Raw genomic sequence first — 25,596 nt, 5'->3', positions numbered from 1 at the left:
CCCAATCTTTAAGGTCTTTTCCAACCTAAATTATTCCACTGACACAAACACCCCGGCTGTATTTCCAGAATACTGTCGTATGAAATAGGTTCATGCAGTTCCTCGTTTAACTCCAGCTACAGCTTCGAAAAGCGAACTGACAGTCACTGTGGCTCAGTGTAGGGAAAGGGACCTGGGGGTCCTGGGGACAGCAGGATGACCATGAGCCAGCACTGGGCCCTTGTGGCCAGGAAGGCCAATGGTACCTGGGGTGGATTAGCAGGGGGGTGGTTAATAGGTCAGAGAGGTTCTCCTGCCCCTCTACTCTGCCCTGGTGAGACCACACCTGGAATATTGTGTCCAGTTCTGGGCCCCTCAGTTCCAGCAGGACAGGGAACTGCTGGAGAGAGTCCAGCGCAGCCACCAAGATGCTGAAGGGAGTGGAGCATCTCCCGTGTGAGGAAAGGCTGAGGGAGCTGGGGCTCTGGAGCTTGGAGAAGAGGAGACTGAGGGGGGACTCATTCATGGTTATTAATATGGAAAGGGTGAGTGTCAGGAGGATGGAGCCAGGCTCTTCTTGGTGACAACCAATGATAGGACAAGGGCTAATGGGTACAAACTGGAACACAGGAGGTTCCACTTAAATATGAGAAGAAACTTCTTCCCAGTGAGGGTGGCAGAGCCTGGCCCAGGCTGCCCAGGGAGGTTGTGGAGTCTCCTTCTCTGCAGACATTCCAACCCGTCTGGACACCTTCCTGTGTAACCTCATCTGGGTGTTCAAGCTCCGGCGGGGGGATTGCACTGGATGGGCTTTCGAGGTCTCTTCCAACCCGACATTCTGTGATTCTACGTGTCCTTTAGGGGAGGAATTTATCCCCCTTGGTGGGTTGCAACAGGCGTGACTGATCACGGGCTCCAAAGAGCTCGAGCAAACAGAGAAACAACAGAAAAACCTCTCACCCAGTGCTGGGAATGATGAGGGATTTTCTGGGAAGTCTCTGCTGCTCCCCTTGCCCTCTGTGACGCATCTATTCCACAAGCAGCGAGGAGCCCTTTCACAGGGTCAATGGGTCGGGGTTAAAAGAAATCAGGTTTCAGAAGGTAAACTTTGAGATGTGAGCTGTGGCTGACCAAATTCAACTTTTTTTTTTGGTCATTCTGTGCAGGTACCTGGTTCAGTTTCTGCCTATACCTCTGTTGCCATGGAGACACTGGCGAGATCACCACGAAACATATGGTATCAATGCCAGAGCTAGCAGGTTAGTACAAGAGAAGGATCTTTAGCAGCAAGAAAAGAATCATGAAAATTCATCAAGAGCAAGCAAGCGAGTTAATGATTTAATTAAGATCAGTTAATTAATAATAATAAAAAAAATATTTCTCAGTGTGACATCTCCTCTTTAAAACCAGTGTGAAAAGTTCACCATGAGGATATAATGTAGTGATGGTTTTCATCACTGATGAAAGTCATTTAACGTTGTGTCCAAACCAAGCAACCCCTGCCACATTTGGGAGATTTGGCCCCATTTCTGAGCATTCTGTGGCTTGGCCTGGAGTGCTAATTTACATCGGAGTGAGGTGGCTGAGAGTTAAAATCATTTCCTTTGCACCACAAGTAATTCTGCTGGTATATACTATATGTAATGTGAGCACTGAGAGCCCCTGTGTTGAACCCAGGCCCTGAGACCATTACAGCCAAAAAACCTGCAGACCAACGGGAAGGTGACAGACGGAGGTTCCCTCCCCATGAAACAGGTCCAGGAGAAGCAGTGATAGCCCATCACCACCCTGCCGCAACATCTCAGCCTTCAGCTTGAAGAGGATTCAAAAAATCGAGTTCAGGTTTTTATGGTTCGCGACCTTATTTATGCAAACGCCTCTCGGCAGGCACTGGATCTGAGATGCTCCAATTCATTGCACGTAGGTCCCTGAACAGCCAGCACCGGCCGTCACTTTGGGTTCTTCTGCACTGGAGATGCACCCAAACCAGCTGCAGCTCCCCACAGGCTCACTGAGCTCCAGGAGAGCTCAACATCAACATGTGTAAACTGGCACCTGAGCTGGTTTGGGTGTCTCTACCCTGTGCTGCCACGGAATGCGCGACCTGACAGCAAAAGGTTTTCAGCGCGATGATTGTCTCACCGATTCCTCCTGCCTCAGAACAACGACACGTGGTGGACAAAGCGATAGCAAAGAGCTGCACGCAGCCACCTGTCGACACAAGCACAGTCATTGCCACGCACACATCAAGAGAAGCTGCCACCTGCTAGGACACACACTCATTTTTTTGCTAAAGAATGTCTGAAAAAGACAAAGCGTGAGCTAGTACCATTGGTGTCCTTAATGCCTCTTCATCCAAAAGAACTCTATGCTAAGAGAATCCAGCAGAAAGCATTAGCTCTTGGAGGATCCTGGCTTCCAAACAGCTTAGTTTACACAAATATTGCAGAGAAAGTAGTTCAACAACCTATTTGCACAAAGCACAAGCACAAAACAGATCTGTAACAGAGACTGAAGCAACTCACTTCGTGAGGAAAAGATGCTTTTGATTTCCAACTATCACCTTGAGTGCAGAAGCATGACGAGCAAAGTGTTCACAAACTGCAGTTTTGCTGAAAAGATGATGCTTTTGACCAAATAAAGCTACATGTTCCTAATAGGATAGGTTTGACTACTCGGGAACTAGAGGAATTTTGGATGGGTTATGGGGATGCACCACCCACTACAGCAAAATAAGATTTCACATGCGGTTCACGGTCTGTGCTCAAAGACCATTCCCTGAACGGGAGGGTCTTGGTGGGGGCACCTCCCCAAGCCAAACCTGATGCTGCGGTTTTGCACCAAGGAGGAAGAGGCTGCCAGTCCCCGCTGCTTTGAGCAGAACAGACCATCTATGGCAGACCCAGATGAAAGCCAGGCTCCAGCCACGCGGGGACATCTGCCCCTTTCTCCACCCCCAGCCCCATTTGGTCCCATCTCCACCACACTTCTAGAAGAGACACAGCAGAACAAAGGGCACGGTGACAGGCAGCACAGTGACAGACCCTAGGGAATGAGCCTTGGGAACCCCACCCTTACTTTCTGTTTGCAAATGGGTTAGGGGCGAACTTGATGATCCTGGTGGGTCCCTGCCAACTCAGGACATTCTATGATATGAATCACACTGAGGGCAAAGAAACAGGCCATTTGGAGAGCATGATGTTGCTCACCCCATGCTGGGTGATAGTCCATCTACAGAAAAACATGGAGTGAGCAAGCCAAGGACTTGGCCTTCTGCTAATTGCAATTCCCTGGGTTTATCGGGAGGAATTCCACCCTCAGGCCTGCACCTGCCCCAGTGCTAATTCACAGGGCCATGGGATGGATGTTGTGGCACAGAGCATCCCATGGGACCGGCTCAGCAGCAGGGACATGGCTTGGAACTGAGTTAAAACCTGTAGTGGCTGGGGACCCCATGTGCTCGTTACAAACGCACCTCCCCACCCCATTGCTCTGACACTGATTCTGCTCTGCCTTGTCTCACCTCAGTCACTGCCAGTGGGCAGAGTCCACAGCATCCAGCAGCACCTGTTTTGGTACGAGTTTGTGTGTGTGTGAGCGCGTGAGCCAACACCAGCCAAACTTTGCTTCCCAACCACCTCCCTTGTGCAGCTGAGGCAGCTGAGTCAGGCTCAGGGCAGTTCCAGCCCACATCCGTAGGGCTGGCAACACTTAAGCTGGGCTCGTCAGCAGATCCACCATCATCTGGGGGATCCCAGACCCAAACCAAATTGGAATGCAGCCCTCAGCATCACACACACACAGAGGTGGATGGGACTCGCTGCTGCTGGACAGGAAGGAGCCCTTTGGAGCAGGAATTCCTCCTCCTGGCCCATGTTCGTACCAAGAACTCATGGCGGGGCTGCTCATCTGCCAGGATAAAGGGTGGTGATGGAGGGGCTGGAGGAGGCAAGGCAGAGCCGGGGACATGGTGTCAGACACAAAGCAGCTCCGACGGGATGCTCCAGTGCCTAGGTTTTGTTTACGAGGGATCAGAAGCGTTTTCTCCTTGTGTCGTCTTAAAATAATATTGTGCGTTTCCTCGAGCTGAATGTCTCTGCTTTTCCTGCTTATGATTCTTGTGGAACCACTTCCATCAGTTTCTGGCACAGGGCTGTTGCAGAGTCTACACAGAAGAAAGGAAAATTCAGGTCAGGGATCGCATGCAGGGAACCCAACATGCATCATGGTCTCGGTTTCTTTTACTCTGCCTGAAAAGGGCTGACCCATCTGCCTCCCCACTTGGGTTCCGAGCAAGATTAATCCAAATACACTTTAAGCCTTGCAAGCAAACGAGCTGCAGGCTGCTCTCTACTCATGCCCAGAACTTAAACATCCAACACTGGGAGCTTTGTACCCGCAGCAAGGATGCTGCGCTGCCCCGAGAGAGGCTCCGGCACTTCTGTGCACAATTAGTTTCTAACTGCATGGTGATACGGTAACCATGTTCGGATGCCAGAACTGCGAGCAGCCAAAACTGAGTCAGGCACAACAGCAGGAACAGGCACAGAAAAAAAAAAAAAAAAAAGATGAGTCAATGCTTTTACTTCCAATTTGAAAACCTGGGCTGTATGCGCACACAGTTCTTTAACGGCTGGAGTACCCAGGACTAAACCAACTCAGAATTCTGCACACAAGGCAGAGTCGTCTGCTTTGCACAGGGCAGGTGAAGAGCAAAGGAAGGATTTCAGATGCAAGTTGGCACAGGAAAGCGGCTAAACCGAAGTCACTTTATTTATCCACCCATTAGTTTTGGTGGCTGGTATGCAAACAACACCTGTGCTGCGTGTTCGGAGCTCACAAGCCAGTCTTGTCACGTAAAGCTAACACTAATTCTAATGACGCACAAAGTCAAACTCAGATCAGTTGGAGGTGATGTAATTATCTGCAATATACTAATATACATGTTTAAAGATAATGTTTCTAACTGGACATTTGCAGGATTATCATTCTGTGTTCTCAGAATATTTTCTATATTCTCCTACAAGCCTTCAGTGGTGGAAAACAATTAATATGGTAATTTGCCACCCAGGCACTTCAAAAATGGCTTTTCTAGGAACTGAGCCTAATGCTCAGAATAAATGAGTGTGAGAGAGAGAGAGATAGGGGTGAAAAAAGAATAACAAGTGCTGAGCACAGTTAAAAGCCTTTTTCTTCTTCATAAAAAGCATCCAGCCAAGGCTGGGCATTTCTACTTGTCTGCTTTTCTAGGTCAACCTGTTGTAGGAGAGCTGGGAGGCAGACGGTAGAGTTCAGTTACTTGGACAACATGGACTGACTTTCTGGATGCTGTTTTTGAGACAAGAGGTTACAAGCGCAGCACCTCCATCCCTTCAAAACACACCGTGGTGTAGTGTCAGCTGTTGGAAAACCTGATAGGAAGACATCTTAAAAATAAATCTTGCAAGAGAAAACATCCAGGGGATTTTCCCTTCTCTCTGCTCTACTTGACATCAACAGGATGCTCTACAGAGCATCAACTGGATCAAAAATGTTAGCACTGGCTGAGCGATGGATTGGGACTAATTCTGAATTTTCAACAGTCAAATTGAGGCCAACTGGGCTCAGACTGTTACGCTGTGAATTCTTTTTCCTTCCTACTCCGCTAGAAATGGATCCTCTGCTGACAAAAGACTCAACCCTGTGCTTTTACAGGAGGCAGAAGAAAGGCAGCAAATTACACTCCACTGGGTGGTAAAATAGTGGAACAGGTTCCCAGAGAGGTGGTGGATGAATCATCCCTGGAGACATCCCAGGGCAGGCTGGACGGGGCTCTGAGCAACCTGAGGTCCCTTCAACCCAAACTGTTCTATGATTCTATGATAACAACAACCTGTTTGCCAAGATGAAAAAAAAAAAAAAAGTATTTGGCCCAAACTTTGCCATTATTGCAAGCCAGGGTGTGTTTTGGGTGCTTCGTAGATAAAGTAATCATCAGGTTAAAACTTGTTACCGTTGAATAAGAATCAGTCTCAGAGCCAAGACACTAAGCCTCCACTCCACAAAGCGGAGCCGGTGCTATGAGCTGCAGCACGCTCACCGGGAAACTGCTGGTTTTGGAGCAAAAGCCAAGGCTGCACCCTCGCTCTCCACTGGTCATACTCACAAATGCCTTGGAGAACCCACTTGGGCTTGTTTTGCCACCAGACCCCGAAGAAGTAAACAGGGATCCCACTGAAGATGATGGCAAAGCCGATGGCACATTCCTTCGGCGTCATCCAGAAGGAAACAGCGATGAGAAACAAGCAGGCCAGGATGAAGAAGATGGGCAGGCAGACGTTCACCTGAACAAGGACCCAAATGACAGGTTAGAAGTTGCCCCAGGGGAACAGGGTGCACTTTCCAGTGAAGCTTATCTACTCAAACAGCCTGTGGAGGGAAGGAGTTCATATTCCACCATGGACCCCCACATGGATGGTGATCCTGCCTGTCCCTGTGCTCTGAACAAGGGGACCATGACCTTGAACTGCCATGGGGAAGGTATTGATTTAGGGAATACTCTTCAATCCTGGAGAAAACAAGACGTAGGCTCCCATCTAACATGTACATTTAAAACCAGCAAAACAGAGGTGTGTCTTGCCAAGAGCCATGAGCCTTTCTCAGCACCCTTTTTTCGACCCCAATTCCATCGTTGAATGGTTCCTTACAAAAAGCACCTGTACCAACAGCATCAAATTCAGCAGCAACCATAGCACAAGCTGGAGCATCTTCACTGCAGCTTCTCAGGGGCCACACGGCTCTGAGCAATTCAATGCTCTTCGAAGAAAAACCAAAAACCAAAGGCAACACCCCACAAAGAGTTACTTTGGGAAGGCACTGGCGCAGGTCTGGGAGTTTGCTTCTGTCTGGCTGCCTGTTGCCTGGCAGGGACCCGGGGTGAGCAGGAATCTCGCCTTTAAGGAGGGCAGACATGCTTGTGGCTGACATGGTCTTGGCCTCCTCCCAGATGGGACACAGCACTGCCAAGCTGGCCAAGGACAAAGAGAACAAAGTTCTCATCTCTGCGGGCGGGGGTTGACTGCTTTATTAAAAAACTATTTAAAGTGAATTCCATGACGGTACAGAGTGTTTCACTGAGAGCCGCAGCCTGTGATTTGTCCTGGGGAACGCGTTAGTCATTGAGAACTTCCCAGGGGGCTTCCCCACCAGAACACCCCACATCACCGACCCCCAGAGCCTCCTTCACTCTCATGTCCCCATGGCCACGGCAAGTCCTCCAGCACCGATTCCCATTTGGGCAGATTTCCCTGCAACATGGACACCTGCGTTACCTACAACACAACATTTCCCCTGCACGCTTGTAATCCTGGTCTCTCCTCTGCACAGAACAAGCAGCTGAACTTGCTGAACCTTCCTTGGTGCTGAGAAGGGACTCGGGGAGGACCCACCACCCAGTTTCCACGTTGTTCTCACCCTGATGGGCCTTTCCAGCTCCGGCTTCTTGTAACGCAGCCACATCATGCCGATGATGGCCAGAGCCACGCACAGCCAGTTGAAGAAGCTGAAGAAGTTAATGACTGAGAAGATGTTGTTGGAGAAGGCGTAGAGCAGGGTCATGACACACTGCATCCAGAAAAAAAATAAAAGCCATTAGCAAAGGGAGACGCAGGCAAAACTGCATATGGTAGAACACTAAATAGAGGTATTTTAGAAGAGCTATCTGCCAAAAGAATCAGGCTGATTATTTTTTTACCTTTTAAACCATTTTTGCTTGGTGTTTGGAGCTATTTCCAAAGAGAAATGGAACATGAGGGTAGGATGAGAAGGAGAAGGGTCTGTCCTCTCCTGTAGGTGCATGCAGGAATAGCTGTGTCCGGAGAAGGTACCCAAATACCCACCTCCAACCTCTCTGATGGGATCTGACTTGTTTCCCAATACCAGGTCAATGCTCATCACCCCACTACTTACCGTAAAGATGAGGGACGGTAGGGGAGTGAGAAGCCTGGGGTGAATCATAGACAGGATTGAAGGCAAGTGACCTTCTCGGGATCCCACGAAGAACAGCCTGAGGTGGGGGGGACAGGACAGGAATAGAAGAAAACATGTATTTATATAAAGATGTATTTATATCCTTCTTTCCAGAGACAGGGACTTTCCTTAGACAACCCGGGAGATGGAGATGTGTGTCAGAGCTGGAACGTCCTCAGTCCCCATCCTGCCCCGTCCCTTCTCCTCTTTCTGGAGGGATTCTCAGCCCTGAAGTTGCACAAGTTTCTGCTTTTCATTAAAGCCCCTTTCTCAGGCAACATCACTGAGCCCAAAGCCTGTGTTTGCTTATGTTCTAATAACTTCAACAGGACTTTGCCTGAGAAACAGAAGACCTAAGACCACTGAAAAAGTCTCCTTTAAACTGGAGAGGGTTTTAAAAAGTCTTTTTTTTTTTTTTTTTGGCATTCCCCACATGGACTCCAGACCCTTTAGGACTTTGTGTCTACCCACAGCCACTCTTTGGAGGACAACTCCAAACAAAATCAGAATTAAGCACAACTCGTACACAAACCCCACAAAGTTGAGCAAGAAACCTACCGGGAAGAAGTGAAGAGAGATCCATTAACAGATCCAAAACATGACAAGCCAACAAAGACGGGTATGATCCAGGACATGACACCAAGGTGATAGTTCCCAAAATCCTAAACGGGGGCAACAAGACCGACAGTTCACACTCAGAATGCCCAAAAGAACTCACAGCAGCCTACAAAGTTGTAATATTTTTAGAAAACTGAGTTTTCCATATTGCCATTTGCTGCTCTTCCTTCCTGAAAAAGCATATTACGGAACTGCAAAAAAAAAGAGCATCTTCGGGTACTATGCCGAAGGAGGGAGCACTGTCACCTGAGCGGCCCAGACCAGCTCACCCTGGACTGGGACATTCCCCTTGAAGCACTGAACAATCCTGGTCACGCAGTAGTATTTCAATTAATAGAAGCATTATTTTTCTCTATTAATTAAAACAAGGAAGATACAGAGAGATCTAGTTCATTATTGACTGAATGACCTTTTCCCATAAATATCATGCTCTGGTAGCTGATGATAAGTCATGAGGCCAGCAGCAACCTTGCATATTTATGAATTAAGAGCAGCGTTAACTGTCTGCCCAGCCTCACTACTGTCTGTGATTAATCCCACTTAGTATCACGCTGTTCTTCCCTGCTCCCGTCACAGTTACTCTTTATCTCCCGTCAAACATCAACTTCTTTTTTTTTTTTCTAAGCAGCCAGGATCAGCCTGGAATGAACTAGGAGATGTATGCAGAGATTGTACGTCTGATTTAACCAGCGCTGGAAAACAGATGAGTCACGTCAGACATGAACGTATCTTACCACGGCCACGGCTTCGGACGTCAGCATCTGCTCCGTCGACAGCGTGGTGAAGTAAGCCAAGTTTGTCAGCACATAAACCAAAGTCACTACAGGTAGTGAGATGATGATAGCCAGAGGCAGGTTTCTAGGAAGAAAATATACATTGTAATGGAGCGTTGCGGCTCAGAGAAAGGAGCTGTTGACGCCGGGGACCGGTGGCTCACGCTGCAGCTCATTTAAAGTTGGCTTGAGCCGTCCTGCTCTTCTTTGGCTGTTCAGCGTGTCCGGTTTCCCAGCCACACGCTGCTCCCCTCAGAGAGGAGAAGATGCCCAGACGGGAACAGCCCGGAGGCCAACAGATGTAGAGCGAAGGATTATGCCAGAAGGGACTTTTTGCATGGAGAGACTGGCTGTCTGGGCAAGCAGTAATCCAAGATCACTGCAAAGGCAATTAATTAAAAATTAACCCCCCATGTCGCTTGCTAGCCAGTGGCATTAGCACATGGAGAAGCATTTGTGCTGGTGGGTTTTCTTGCTGGAGATGGAAAGATCAGGGACTCAGGGGGCAGCTTTTAGGCTCTAACTCTGTGCAGCTGGCCAGACTGATGAAACCCAAAGCAAATCAGTTGAGACACAGCCTAAGTGGGTCTGTAAAGACGTGGCTGCCTTGGTACAAATCTGCTTTTCCAAATAGTCTAACTTCATTTGTGAACGGAAACTGAAAAAGGAAACGCTGCTTGATGCCACGTCTAATTGGTCTAGTGAAGCTCAAAGCCGCAGGAGGAGAGAGTCAAATACCATGACTGCATTCAGAAGACAAGAAAATAATTGCAAGCTGCAAACACTTTTTTATAACCATGTTTGTCAAGGAAAGGGCGTATCAAATTTTATGCTTCCCAGCAGGGACTAATCACTGCCAGGGTCGGCCAGGAATAGGTTCTTGCACAAGTGGCCCTGAAGCTTGTATTGACAGTGACCCATAAGAACCTTCCCTATGAGAAAAAACTGATTTCTCAGCAATGTGCTGCTTTGGTCTGGCTCACCCTCATCTCACCAGTCCCCTGCATAACCCCAAAAGGCACAAGCAGTGCAGAAAGCAGCTTATATCTCAAGAGAACAGGAAGAGCACATGACAAACGTATGTACACACAAAGACACTTGTGGTAGTTTATACAAGAGACTAATAAAGCCACGAGTGCCTTTTCCTTGCCTATAATTCAGAGAGGTGCCATGCCAAGGAAATAGGACCTTCCAACAATACTGATAATATTAGCGGTACAGGAAAACAGCCTAAGCACCAGCCCTGCTCATACAGAGATTATTATTCCCCTTCTCCTATTCCCAGGAAGAACAATGCCATTAATTTATCTTGTTTTCTATTTCCCTAGAAAAGGACTTTGACTTCTGGACTGACCAGCAACCCCTGTCACACACACAAGGAAGGAACTTCCCAGGAATGACAAGTTTTCCCCCAGGGAAGTCATGACAGGACACACACCTACCTGTAGGGATTGATCATCTCTTCTGTAACAAAATTCAAGTAATTCCTGCAATTTAAAAAGAACAGTGGTTAATTCTGGTTATAGTCCATGGAATAAATGAAGCCCCTTGTCTTACTTATCTACAAGGGAATTTTTGGAGGGGTTGAAAGACCAAATCCTGAAAGACAGGAGATTCAGGTCAGACATGAGGAAGAAATTGTTGCCCCTGAGGGTGGTGAGAGCCTGGCCCAGGTTGGCCAGAGAGGGGGTGGATGAACCATCCCTGGAGACATCCCAGGCCAGGCTGGACGGGGCTCTGAGCAACCTGAGCTGGTGAAGACGTCCCTGCTCATGGCAGGGGTGGCACTGGGGGAGCTGGGAACGTCCCTTCAACACAAACCATCCTGTGGTTCTATGATGCTGTCACTAACCCAAGACCTACAGCACGAAACCTGCGAAGCACAAGCCCTGGATGGGGCTGGTGGATCTGGCACACCACGGTGCCAGCTTTCCTGCAAGAGGAGGGGTGACAGCAGGTGAAGAGTTGGTCCCACCAGCGACAGGGCCGAGGATGGCTGCAAGTGGGCTGTTTTTATAGCAAACTGTGCAGGTTCCACCAATTCTTTGTGCTTCTAGGTCCTGGCTGGAAACAGGGCGTGAAGACTATTAACATTACCAGGCAAAGCCAAAGCATCTGCCTCATTGCCCTGGTTACAAGATGGAAAGTCCTGGACCACACCATTGCTGCAAACACAATTTGGGGACAAAGGACTGAAGGACAGTATTTAGCAGAGAAAAGAGACAGAGGGCTGCACCTTACCATCCTCCATAGGCAAAGAGACCGCTGTACAGAGCCAACACAATGTTCCCCACGCCTACATTTGTGCCTTTGAAGGAGTGCTCAGGAGTCAGGCTCGTCACATCACCTGCAGAGAACAAAAACAAGAAAGGATTGTTGAACCCCAAAGGCCTTTGTGGTTGTTGGAAACAAAGAAACCTGAAGGCAAAAGCCGCTCTTAGGATATTTAATTATCAGATTTCTGTTGGGCTGATTCCTCCGGTTTTACAGTGTGTAGTTCACGTGGAGTAATGCACCAAATAATCAGTGTCAAATATACTTGTCCCAAGCAACTGGTCGTTACCAAGCGCTCAAACTTTCTCACATGGCAATGTGCTATCATGCACAGATATCTCCTGTGAAATGTTCTGGGGGTCCTTCCTGCTGGAAGATCCTACGCACACAGATATTGTCACATTGTCCTCTCAACTGAAAGCTGCTTTCATTTGATAAAAACCCAGGATTTCCTCTGCTTCCACCAGCCATCCCACAAAGCAGAAACCCAGGATTTCCTCTGGTCCCACCAGCCACCTGATAAAGCAAGAGGGCTGTGGCAATCCCTTTGATTGGGGGAAGTCAGCTTCTTTGGGCTTGAATATCAGAAGTTCTCTTCTTTAGGGCTGCAATATCTAAAGTTCCTGTTATGTATCTGCTTTTGAAATAAAAAGCCATAAATAGACAACTCGATTGTACCTTTGGTAAGAACTCTCCCGGAGCAGGCAAGGGTTTATTTATTTTGCTTTAAAATGCTCTGCAGTCGCTTTGTTCCCTGCCTTTTGATGTGGAGCTTGGGTGCAGGGCTGGGATGGCAAAGCCACCGGACCCTCGGCAAGGATGGGAGCGGGAGCAGGGCGGGATTCGGCGGTTTGCACCCTGGGGAAGCCCATGTGATTCCTCTTAGGGCACAGATCTTTACTAATCGCCCCAGCGGCCTCATCACATGGCAGTCAGCAGGGCCAGAAGCTTAACCCTTCATCTCTTAGCACAAGGTGCCCAGGACGTGCAGCTGGGGAAAGGAGATGGATGCTAATAATATAATATACCAGGCGGTTTTCCTCTGGGTGGCTTCTCTTCCCACCTCACACTATAAACTTTCACCACCCTATGCCACCAAAAGCCACTTTTGCAGAGGCTGGGGAACAAATACAGATGCATGGATCTTTTAGCGCCTCATGCTCATCTTTGCAGTGGTGGGAAAGGGGGGCTTTTCCCGATGGCACTATCGATCTGCTGGTGCATCTCTCATGAGAGAGGCTCCACAAGTGACTGCTCCAAATCTTTCCATCCTCAACATTGCTCCCTTCACCTCCTTTCTCCCTCTCACTGAGACCTGACCAGAACAAATCCGGTCTGGGAAACACCAGTTTCCTAAGGTTCTGCTCTTTGCAGATCGCCATTCTCCACTGGTTTTGCCTTGTTCCTCTCTCCCAGCACCTCCTTGCACTAGGAAGGTCTTTTCTGAATCCACCTTGGCATATGTTGGTTGTATTTAATGCTCCTTCAGCCAGTGAATCTCCTTACTATAATAAAATGCACCAATAATTTTTAAAAAGTGAAGCTGGAACATGTACACCACAGCATAACCGGGAAGCCAGGAAATGCAAAGAGGTTGATATAATGCCGTGAATTTAACCTTAATTCCTGGTTTATAGGTTCAGTCATATAATCTTAATTTAGCATTAATGCCCTGGCCTGGCTGTGAATAAAAAGGCTGAGCAGGAGGTGGGTGCAAACGGTATCACATTCTGCTGGATCCCTCAGGCTCAGCTTTCCTGAGTTTATTTTCTGCCTCTCCTGAATAATTACTGCTCTATTCTTTCCAGGTCTTTTGCTATGGGAATAAGATACATTTTTTTTTTAACAGTGACTGCAATTAGCTACTGGAACAGCGCATGGATGGACTGGAAGAACATGTGAGCTCCCCAGGCGTTTCAAACACCCCTTGGGATGTAACAGGCATCACATTATAGGCCTGGGAGCAAAAAAGCCAAGCTGGAGCAGTGGTGCTGGAAATGTACCCCAAATGTCTGCACACGTGGGCCAAGCTGTAAAATACAGTGGGTGAGCTCTGCACTTGCAAATCCTTGGAAGAGAAACCCAGCACAAACCCAGAGGGGCACTGGAGGCTGGGGAAGCATCCAAGAAGCATCACATGTGCCCTGTGTTCCTACACTTACCCACTGACTCTTGTGGCTGGCCCCAGGTGGAGGATGGGGACACTGGGTAGATGGTCCAGCACGGTCTTTTTTACCTTCTTCATCTAATACAAACGCTCATTAGGACCTGCTGCTCGACATGGAGGTATGAACCTCAGTTCTGGACACTTCACATCTTTCAAGCTTGAACGTGCAATTCATAGAATGCCCTGAGCTGGAAGGGACCCACAAGGATCATCAAGTCCAACTCCTATCCCTGCATTGAACAACCCCACAGTTCACACCGTGTGTCCGAGGGACATCTGAGGCCTCTGGACTCTCCAGGTTGGAATTGCAGACTTTGGATCAAATCAAGGATTACAAATCTGCAGGTTCGGCTGCCAAACAGGGCCCCAACTGCTCCCACGAGTGAGAGATCCACGAGCGAGAGCATCCCAGGCCCCGCCATGCCCTGCCCGGCACACCGCCGCTCCGAAACCTGGTTTGAACTGGCTGCTCCACTGCACTCTGCTCTACAATTAACCAGATTAAGGTAACAAGCTCTGACATAAACCCCATTTGCTGATCTTTCCAGCTGCCAAGACTCTGGTAATTGCGATGGGTCACCTGGGGCCTTTCTGCGGGAGGGACCTATTTCGGGTGCATGCGCTGCGTGTTCAGACCCTTTTCTTTGAAAATGTTCATTTGCTCCCCAGTCATGTCCGTTCCAGTTTTAACAGCACAGCAATCTTCTCTTGCAGAAAGCATTTAATGATAATTAAATATTTTCAACTTGCTTAAACAGTGAGGAAAGGGAACACAGCCATCTAGAGAGCTCAGAAAGACAAAGGGGGCCCTCAGTGCGCCTCGCTCGTGGAAGAAACCGAGCCAGGGAGAGATGTGTTTCATATATGAAAAACCCCAGCGGAGAAGATCCACTCAGCTGTTGAGCCATTTCCTGAGAGAAGCAGCGAGAGTTCAATGGACTGAGTCAGAAAAACAAGATGGCACGAAGCCCGCAGGGGCCAGGGCGAGGAGAGCATCTCTTGGGCAGCCAGTGACTCCCAAGGAAACACACGCTCAGCGGTCACACGAGCTGCCCGCTCCTCTCTGATCACTGTCACCCTGCAGACAGCTTTGCATTAAGCAGTTTTCAACAGCAGCTATTAAACGTGGGTCCCGCAGCAGATGAGTTTACAGATCTGAAAGACACCACCAGAAAGCCTGGACCAGCAGAGAGGGCAGCCAAGGAGGAGCTGGAGCTCCTGGTCACATCCCTGGTTCTCACCACCAGCTGTGGACGGGCTATGACACATCCCCTCATTTCAACAACTTCCTTCTCTTTTAGGGGGAAGTTCCTCTCTCCTCCCAGTGCTGGGAAGCTTTGTCAATATTATTTCTCCTCAAGGGTGAAGCCAAAGGTCTGGGCTCTTGGGTTCACACACCACTCAAGCTCCACAACTCCTCCTTTTGCCATGGTCCACCAGGACATGACATTTATTACCTCTACATCCTGCTGATACCACCAAAAAACCTTTTACCCTCTTTCTCCTAAGCAAACAACTCCCAATTTTCACAACCTCTGTGTCTGCTGGCATAACGTTTGCTGATGAGAAATAAAGACTGTGTGGACTCCGGGAGCCAGAAAGCCCAGAGGCAGAGCAGAAGCCCCGGATGAACAGCGTCCCTTTGATCCTTAGCACAGCATGGAAAGGTATTTCCTAAATGTCCCCTTCTCCGTCCCTGTCAGGACAGGTTAACAGCAAGGAGCAAACCCTAAACAAACCACCCAGTGGGTTTCCAGCCACTTTCAGAAGCTTGGTCTTTCTTATCTGCAAAAGAGGTTCAGTGTGCATCCACAGAAACTTGCTGCAACCAAAGACTTTAGAGAGCCAGAGAGAGGAGATCCAGACAGAGACGCAAAGAAGCAAATACCAGAGTATTAGCTGCTCTCTGGTTAAATATGTCTGCATTGCTGCGGTGGCTGCATTTGGAAAAATGAGGAGCCAACAAAGCCTCTCGTGTCAGCTGCCCTAAAATCCCCCCAGGGCCCAGCAGTGCTGAGCAGGTCCCGGTGGCAGGTCCAGATGTGCTGCTCAGCCCCCAGCACCTCCCGATCCAGCTGAGCATCTGGTAGTTCGTTCAGGACACCAAAAACAAGCAGCGAGCTACAGCTTCTTAGATAAAGCAGCTTTTCAGACGTCAAGGCACATTTCCACGCCGCAGTTAATGAACCTCCACATATGAAGTTAAACAAACAAGTTTACATCATTGCTAAAGGCCAAGGGTGTGCATATGGAGCCACTCAAACTCAGTGATCACAACAAAAAGCACAGGTCACTGACTGACCACTTCTGTATTTTGGGGGTTTTTGTTGTTGCTATTAAATGCATTTTATGCATTTTTGGACAGGCAACTTTGCATTTGTAAAAAGCAAAAGCCCCGGCAGGCTGAACTCTACCCTTGAATCCACAATTGCCAAATTCTTTCTGGGCAGAGGGGGCAAGAAAAAAAGTGTCTGAGCAGAAATGAACCGCTGCTCTCACTGCAAAGCAGAGCGGGCGAGCTGCAAACACACTAACCTGCATCCCCACCTGGCCTCCGCATTTGCATCCACCTTTGGCTGGAAAAGAAATCAAACATTAGAGAGCGAGAGGCCCATAAAACATAATTGTGTTGTATCAACCCTCCAGCATTAAGACGTCTCATTTATCTCCACAGTGTGGTTGATATGATTTAGAGGTGCAGGATGCTGGCAACTTTCCCAGCTTCCTTGTTCGCTCTCTCCTCCAGTACGGTCTTCCACTCTCTGTGAAAAAAGAGGGCGAGGAAGGGAAGCACAATAGCTTTCTTTCAAAGGATACTGCTGGAAATTCATATTATAGTGGCATTTCTGAATGCCAGCATAACAAGAAACAGCACGGGCAGCTGCAGGGCACGCTTTTCACATGCATGAGCCTCAGCTCCAACTTGCAGGGACACACTGAAAAGCTTGCAGGACGTTTATTATCTGTAGGCTTTGCTCCTGCCTGCCAGAGAGGATCTACAGTGCGCGTTAGTCATGGCCTGGCGGGGTGAACACCCATCTGGTTTGGATTTGGGCTCCAAACTCATGTCAGACACCCACAGCTCCACCACGGGTAGATTCTCATGTTCTAGAGTTGGTCTCTTGGGTGAACTCGTTCCTCCAGGCACAGACACCAGTGACAGGTTCCCTGCTGCATATGACAACACTGTGCGTGCAAGCACGTGGCTGCATCTACCCACAGGCAGCAAAAAAACAGGTCATGACCGATGTGGCAGGAAATTAAAAAAATAAATCAATTGAAAACACGTTCCTAAACATCAACCTGCTCATCAGGTTCACTCTCAGGTTCACCCTATGGACACAAAAGGTTGTGAGACTGGGTCAAGGGACAACTTGTGGCAGATTTCTTTCGCTATGCTAAGTGCTCATTGATCTCTGGATGGCCAAGCATGATTAAATGTAGGTGTAAACTCAAGAGAACTCAACGACCGCTCTCGTTTTCTCTTAGTACCTGTGTGCGTTGTGTTTCAAGACCCGAGGGAGCCTGAGATTTTAATTACCAGCCACGAAATCGAGTTTTCCTGCCCCCAGAGCATCCTGCGCTCCCCAGCTCATCGGCTCAGCCCCGGCTCTCATCGCGCACCTGGCTCAAGGGCCTTTTTTGGGGACATTCAACTGATGTTGCCACTGGCAGCAGAGACAAAAATCTGCAAGGGTGAGGAAACTTTCCCTCCTTCAGGTCTTTCTTAAGATTTTTCAGAAAAAAAGGCAAAGAAAAAGGTTTGGACAGGGAACTGGCAAAATAACCCTCACAGAGAAAAGGCAAGATCTAACGGGTGTTTTTCTAGCAAAAGGCAAAGGGATTTGATAACAAAAGTAGCACCCAGATGTGCATCACACCCACAGCACCAAGACGCTCCCTCGCAGCTGCAGTGTTTAGATAATATTTTTAGGAGGCTTCTCAGACACGCTCAGCACACGTAGATGACCCAAGTTTTGAACCTTCATTTCAGTACTTTCAGAAACCCTCCTGTGTTGAGTTCAGAATTTACCAGCTGCAAATACACCTCTAAATACCTTCTGATAAAGAGCAAAAGATATTGGGGTGTGGGGTGCCAGTGCTGGCTGATATTGTACACATCTCTTTAAAAAAAAAAAAAAATTAAAACCAAAACTCTCTGTCTAGTCTAAGCTCTCCATGGCAAACTGTCTGGAGTTAAACCTGCCTACTTTGTCCTTAATTCACCCCGTGCTTGATCAGCAGATGCAACTCTGCTGCTCTCTGAGAAGCCCAATGAAGGGAGTCTGAATGATGCTGCTGCCACCAAACAGGCACTCCAGGCAGACGAGAAATTCAACATCAGAAATCAGGCACTGGGAGGGAAAAGAGACAATACATTCAATAACTATAATTCAATAAAACAAGTGTTAAATTCTATTTCCCTAAGTCCCAAATGCCCAATTCTTTTTTTTTCCCTGAAGCAGAACTGCTGGTGAGGAATCGCCCAGCACAGCAGCGCTGCCCGAATGCACAGCAGATAAATGTTTAAGGAACCCCGGGATATAGACAACAGAAAATAATATATCTGAGACGCGTCTGCAATTACTTTTCTTTAGATATTTTTGACATCGAGACCTTTCCTGAATTTCCTTGCATATAAAAAGCATTAGTGTGTCCTTAATAATTAGCATTTTTTTTCCATTTCATGTCTAGATTACTATTTAATACCCAGCTGGACCAGTTTGTGAGAGCTGGTAAAACAGATTTTAGTAACAGTGGGGTGAAAAAATCCTGATTTTGTCTATGCCATAAGTTGTTTGTACTATTTAAGTGCTGCAGACCAGTGGGTTGTTCAGCTGGTAGTCCAAATATGAGGTTTTACACACCAATATCCCAAGTCCAGGACACTGGACTTTTAAAGCAACGCAACTCTAGCTGCGCAAAGGCTCTTAAAATGTAACTTTTGTATTAGTAAAATAATTGCATCCCAAATGGGTCAGCCATACCGAGTCAGCTTTTAAGTAGTGGAAAGGCTGTCTAAGTAGGAAACCAACTTCTACTCTTCTTTTGAAGCTGCATGAAAGAAGTGATGTAAAACAGCTGTCCGCAGAAAGATCACAAGGAAACACTATTTTCTGTGTGGTAATATTGCCACATATTTCTTTGTCTCGAGACGTTACTGCTTTCCTGACATTAATGAAAATATCCAATGAAAGGATAAAAAGAAAAAAAAAGCCAAAAGCTGGAGGCAGGAGGTCAATACAGAGAGAGACAAAATTCTGAAGTCTCAGAAGTTTCCACAATTGAGCAAGAAACAGCATTATTGCTCCTTTTCTCTGTTTATGGATAGTGTAAACATAAATCAGCAATGGGACAGGACCCATTAAAGCAAATTAATCAGCTCAGGCACTGCCCACAGCGACATGGGAACACGCAGCCCCTTCACCACTGCGACTGCAGCCCCAGACAAACCCCCTTAGTGCCTATTTCACCCCAATAACAGCTTGCGCCTCTATTTCCCACCCTGGTAGAGGGAAGAGTCCTCTTTGTCCAAAGAGTGTTAGAACTGGTGTAAAAGGCAACAGGGACACACAGAAGAGCAGCAAAGGTGCTGTGGTTATGTACGGGACACAGGATCGTCCACTTGAGAGGTTAAACAGGCTCTTAGAAAAAAGTTACACATTCCAAAGCGTCAGCACTTAAACCTGTGTCTATAGTGTTTCTCCTGGAGAAGATCCACAGTTTGGGATGGAACCACTAACGCACAGCACAGCCCGGGGAGCACAGACACGGCGGCTCCTGGGTGCACCAGGTCTGTCAGGTTCAACTCAGCCTATTCTGGAAAAGCATTACTGACCTGTTCTTGTCAATCTCCAGCGAGGCGGCCCCCCGGACAATCTACTTGAGCTCTGCGTTACAGTTAAAAGTGTTTTTCTACTTGCTAATTGAAACTTCCCCTGACTGACTGCTTGTACCCATCATTTCTTGCCCCAGTGAAGATGAAGAACAGTGCTTTCCCATTTTCAGTAGGCTTTAAGTGATGCTAGTGTGCCTGCCTTGGACAAAAACACAGTTTCTTGATGTATCTCTGCTACATAAAAAGATCGAGTTACCTGGGAGGATTTAAAGAAAAGGTTGAGAAAGTTGCAAAATATACATGGAAGCAAAGGAAGGGCATCTGAAAGGAGCTTGCACATTCTTAAGGATTTACCAGAGAGCCTGCAGCTTCCATAAGGAGATTAGTAAAACCCATGGTGGACCACAGGCAGAATCCCAGGCAGTGTGTTGTAAAATAGGAACAGAGAAGGAGTAACGTGCCACTTAGGGTAAGGTGTAAGTGTGGTTCCTGCTCTGAACCAGTTTGCTTGTTACCCTCCACTTTGTCTGAAGCAGCCAGGTGGTTCAGCAGGAAACTAAATGGCACATGAAATGAGCTGTACTGCAAGATGCACACGAGTCGTAGCCACCTCTCCAGACCTACAAAAACTTGAAACTGTAATGGGCTTATCAGACATAAAAACCTTCTCAGACAGAAGAGCATAAGATGTGTTTTGGCTTTTGTTTTGTTTTGGTTTTGTGGGGTTTTTTTGTACGTGAGACTGAAATCCTTTACTGGTTACAAAAATAAGTCAGTGGAAATATGAATTTATACCCGAGGAACCAGGGCAGAAAGTGATTCACCCCCAACAAAGGGACAGGAGCACAGTGCAGAGGGAAGGTGATCGTGGAGAAGCAAATTAAGATTATTACCTGCAAGCAAAAAACAATTGTAAAGACCTTTTATTGGTAAAATGTTAAAGAACTAACAGAGATTTATGTTTACTTATCCCTTTCCTTCTAGGAGAGAAAAAAAAAAGTTCAGCAAAGCAGCCTGGGGAGTTATGAAGAGGAAGGAGGTATATTTTGTGATAAGCCTCAAACAATGTTCCTGTTGAGTGTAGGCACTGAGCTGGGAGAAAATAAAACCTCTGATAAAGCAAGAAATTCTGCAAAGACAGCACTGGCTCCCATGGCTGAGACAGGAATTAAAAAGACCCACGTGCACACATGAACGCACAGATTTGCCAGTGCAGAGACAAGAGGAACTGTCTATGGACTTTTATCCACATTTGGCAAATAGGGCCTGTACTGTTCCCTAAGAAAATTTTATTTTCATAAAACTTGCACAAAAAACCACATGGTAAAGCTTATTTGTGTGGCTCAGTTAGCCAGATGGGTTTGGGAAAAAGTAACTCCCTGAGAGGACTTTAAGTGTGCATGAAGAAAACAAGTAAAACCACCAGAAAATTTGCTTTATCTTCCCATTTTTATCTTCATTTGTAGATGCTACCTGACAGACACGTGTGCTGGTGTCAGCACTAATATCCCTGTTCACCATGCAGTTTTTGCAGCCCATCCTGACCCAGGTATCCCTGTGTGACCCCACGGACTCAGCCAAACTGTTCCAGACCCGAAGCAGCGAAATGTGCAGGGGAGTTTGTGAAAGAATGAGAATTACTGGGGGCTGGTTTGCCCATGCAAAGACTTACTAACAAATGGCCACGACCAGCCCCCAGTTACAGAAATTACTCCCAAGAGCCAAAGCACCAAAGTTTTAATTCCCCATAGACTTGGCAGCTCTGCAATCTCAAGAGAGAGGCTGCGCGGTCACTGAACTAAATGGAAAAGACCTTGAGTGGTACGTGCTGGGTTCCAGCAGCGTGAAATTGAGCATAACTTCAGTGAGGTAAATGTGAAATCTCCCAGATAAAACGCACAAAAGCGCTCAGCCCTTTGCAAAGCATGGACTGGCAATATCCCCCAAGCATGCTCGTAAAACTGGTTCTGAAACGCTTGGGTTAGGACTCAGGCTTTAGCCCTAATTCCCAGGCTTTGCTTTAACTGCACACTGCCTTCAGAAGCGAAAGGAACCACACTCACCCTTTGCAATCTGTACGAAGCCGAGGATGATGATGAGAGCCAGGGCCAGCAGTTTTGCCGCAGCAAAGGCGTCCTGGACGCGAGTAGCAGCTTTCACGCTGTAACAGTTCACCGCTGTGAGCAGCACTGGGGGAAAGAGGAGACACGTCAGTTTTCAGTCAAACACCTAAAATGCAAAAGCATTCGTAACAAATCAGCTTCTCCTTTTTGCTAAAACTTAAGCAAACACAAAGAGTCTCTTCTAAAACAGAAACTTTTCGAAAGCGAAGCTCTGCAGCCCTGCACTTCTCTATTCTGTCTTTCGCTGGGGCAACAGATGTTTGAATAGTGCACACGCTCCTTGGGACAAGGACCTGCCCTGCTGCACTGGAAAGCACATTTCTGAGGGCATATAAATAAAAGGGGTTATTGCAACCATTAGCACCAAAGCGCCCAGCTGCAATCCCTGTTAAGTCAATCCAAGGGAACACTGCAGTTGTGTGAAAACATCATAGAAACGTCAGGACAAGCTTCCAGAACTGATATATAGTTATTTGTATAACAACAGCGCCTAAAAGGCCACCGAGGCCACGCTCTGCCACCCACCGCAGAAACACAAAGGGAAAGGCGTCCTTGTCCTGACCCGTTCAGCAAAGCGCAAGACAAACAGCACCAGCAGGAACAGCCGCCGGATCGAAGGAAACCCTCGTCCTCTGCTTGATCCGCCCGACCAGCGGTGCCAGGGACAGTGCTGGGGACTTTGGGAGATGCTCCAGCCAGAGCAGCAAACAGCTTGGATTTGCTGAGGCTGCTCTGAACTCACGCTGCCTCCCCGCCCAGTGTTTTGCTTCCCGAGAAGCTCCCATTACCTACCAGTTGCTCTGTGGTTAATGCAAATAACGGAGCCTAATTTCCTGCTTTTTTCCCCCCTTTTTGTCCCATCTGTATTGCCTGCTCCTGCCACCCCTACCAGGCGAGGGACAGCATGAACTTGTCTAACGCCACAAAGCTGCTGACTGGCTGAGTTTCACCCGCTTCAGAGAAAAAAGCTAAAACCTTTACTGCTCTCCCAAATCACACCGTTTTCACTCCCTGCTCTCTCCCTGCTCCACTGCTGCTTGTCATAGAGACGGGCAAATGTCACACAGAGAATGACAGTGCCCCCTGTGCTGGATGCCATCCTCTCCCCATCCCCCTTGCACCGAACCACCTCTCATTGCCACCACGCCAGATTGTCACCAGCCTCTGGAGCCAACCGGTCACCAAGCGGCTCGGGAGGTGCAGATCTCGACCTTTCTTCATGACCTGGAGGCTTTACCCAGTGGGATCCATTCCAGGCTGGTCCCTGCCCTTGTGCAGAGGCTCTTTCCCACATCCTGCATCTCATTCTCACAGGACCTCGCTGCCTCGACCACAGCTGCCCTCCAAAATATTCAGCTTGGATGCAGATCACCTTCTCCTGAGGCCACATCTGCACTCATGGTTTAAAGCCCAGAGCATTCGATGAAGAGATTTCAGTCTTAATCAAACCCCCGGAGGAGATGCAAGGATGCGCAGCATCAGGCCACCAATCTCTCCGGGTTGCCAGTGGAGTCTCTGGTCACAGTCCTGTCCCCGTGGGGCTGAGCTGCACAGGCTGCTTCAGAACAGGAGAAGAAGGCGATGGATAAAGGTGGGAGGCAGAAATAAGAGTAGATGCATGGCTTGGTTACTGCCCAGCAAGAGCAACCTTAAGACCTTCAACTCATAGAATCATTTTGGTTGGAAGAGACCCTCAAGATCATGGAGTCCAATCATTACCCCAACCCTGGCACTACCCCATGTCCTGAGAACCTCATCTCTGCATCTGTCCAACCCCTCCAGGGATGGTGACTCCACCACTGCCCTGGGCAGCCTGTTCCAATGCCAAACAGCCCTTTGGAGAAGAAATTATTCCCAAGATCCAATCTCAACCTCCCCTGGTGCAACCTGAGGCTGTTTCCTCTGGTCCTGTCACTTGTTCCTTGGGAGCAGAGCCCGACCCCCCCTGGCTCCAACCTCCCTTCAGGCAGTTCAGAGATCAGAAGGTCTCCCCTCAGCTCCTGTTCTCCAGGCTGAGCCTCCAGGTCCCTCAGCTGCTCCTCATAAGACTTATTCTCTAAACCCTTCACCTGCTGGATGAATGAACCCTTCACCATGCTGAGCATCACAGGGAAAACCACAACACGGCCTGCTTTGAAGCAAAGTAACTTCCCAGCTACACACCAGCACCCTGCTGGGGGTACCCAGAGCACAGACGTGCACATGAAGAACTGATACACCGTGTACTCACTGCTGTACCTCCGACACGAGACGGTTGCAGGGCATGGGCAGCACCTGCCTTTGCTCCCTCACCATCTCCCTCCATCTCACCGGCTCAGACCCAAGGCACCTTCCCACAGCCTGCACAATACAATGTAAACCGAGAAATAAAACCAGGAAGGGGTATTTGGACATTTAAAAGGGTTTTATTGGCTCACTGCCACCCTGCCCTGCCTGTGGGAAAGCAACTGCACTGGTGGGAGTTCAGGGAAATGCAAAGAGCCCAGGCCAGAGCTGGGAACAGCCTTCCTGGAACAAACAGACAGACGCACCGACTGCCCGAGAGCTCGGTCTCCAGGGACCGCAGTACCTGGGTCTGATAGCAACCATCAGACCAGAGCCACAGGACTCCCGGTGACTCAGAGCACACACAGGCAAGGAGGGACACGAGTTGCATCATTTGTTCACGGAGGTCTGAGAGCCCGACACAGCCACAGCACAACAGGCTGAGAGGATTCAAGTGCGTGCCTATACATTGCTCAGCTAAAGGCTGCTTGTAGGGGATCTGTAGGTGGGGAAGAGCAAAGCCAGACCCCGTGTAACAGGCTGCACATCCCACAATACGATGCTGGCTTTCAGGACCATGGGCTCTCCCCGCCACTAAACCCCTAGGATCTAGTGTCATCTCAATTCAAGAGCATTTAAAGTTTGGAGAAATGAAGGGGTTGAACATCTTCACAAAGAAATATACATGATCCAACATCACAGAACGGTTTGGGTTGGAAGGGACCTTAAAGATTGTCTAGTTCCAAGCCCTGCCATGAGCAGGGACATCTTCACCAGCTCAGGTTGCTCAGAGCCCCGTCCAGCCTGGCCTGGGATGGCTCCAGGGATGGTTCATCCACCACCTCTCTGGGAACCTGGGCCAGGCTCTCACCACCCCCACAGTGAAGAATTTCTTCCTCCTATCTAATCTAAATCTCCCCTCTTTCAGTTTAAAGCCATCACCCCTTGTCCTATCACTACATGACCTTGTAAAAAGTCCCTCTCCAGCACTCTTGTAGGTTCCCTTTATCCTACAAGAATGAAAGCCAGAAGTAAATAAGGAATTTCTGTTTGTTTGGTTGGTTGTTTTTTTCCCTTTGGCACTTTGGGGGTGTCTGGGCATTTGGAGTGGGTGAGGCTGAAATGACCCAGAGCTGTTTCCATTGGGAAGGACACTCTGTACCCACAGGCTCCTGCACAGGTCAAAGCTGGAATCTGCCTGACCTGCTTCGGTACAAGGCCAAAAGCAATCAGTAAAGAACCACCCAGACAAACCTCCCCCAGATTTAATCCCCTGTCCCATGGTCCCTCCACCTCAAGAGATATGGAGCATCTAACTAGAAATACACGGCATGCCCGGGCTTGGAGGCTTTTCAGCATCGAGCAGCAGGGCGGGATTACTGGAGGTTTGTAGGGTCACAGCTTTGTCACCTTGCAGCAGATTGTGATATATCTGCCTTCAACCAGTGTGCTAAAAGGGACACTGTCCAGACACACAGGGGAGGAGAAAATAAAAGTTAGCAAGGTCAACTTACAGTATGTCTGTGCTACAGGGGGGAGAAAAAAACCACA

The 25,596-nt window shown here is 48.3% G+C and overlaps 1 protein-coding gene across 1 annotated transcript in view; it reads right to left on the bottom strand.

Moving 5' to 3' along the window:
- Positions 1-1,290: 1,290 nt before the first annotated feature.
- SLC7A5 (solute carrier family 7 member 5) overlaps positions 1,291-25,596 on the bottom strand; it is a 34,679-nt gene continuing 10,373 nt past the window's right edge. The window contains exons 2-10 of the mRNA XM_082062900.1: positions 21,721-21,846; positions 11,619-11,724; positions 10,820-10,864; positions 9,339-9,462; positions 8,545-8,648; positions 7,927-8,023; positions 7,432-7,581; positions 6,125-6,302; positions 1,291-4,144 (exon numbers count right to left, since the gene is read on the bottom strand). Coding sequence (XP_081919026.1) covers positions 4,089-4,144; positions 6,125-6,302; positions 7,432-7,581; positions 7,927-8,023; positions 8,545-8,648; positions 9,339-9,462; positions 10,820-10,864; positions 11,619-11,724; positions 21,721-21,846 — 986 coding nt within the window. The 3' untranslated portion in view covers positions 1,291-4,088. The remainder of the gene's footprint in view (positions 4,145-6,124; positions 6,303-7,431; positions 7,582-7,926; positions 8,024-8,544; positions 8,649-9,338; positions 9,463-10,819; positions 10,865-11,618; positions 11,725-21,720; positions 21,847-25,596) is intronic.

Source organism: Streptopelia decaocto, assembly GCF_964273445.1.
Source record: "Streptopelia decaocto genome assembly, chromosome: 11".
NCBI lineage: Eukaryota > Metazoa > Chordata > Aves > Columbiformes > Columbidae > Streptopelia > Streptopelia decaocto.
Note: the sequence above shows the minus strand (reverse complement) of the source record. Positions and strands in the feature narration are given on the sequence as shown.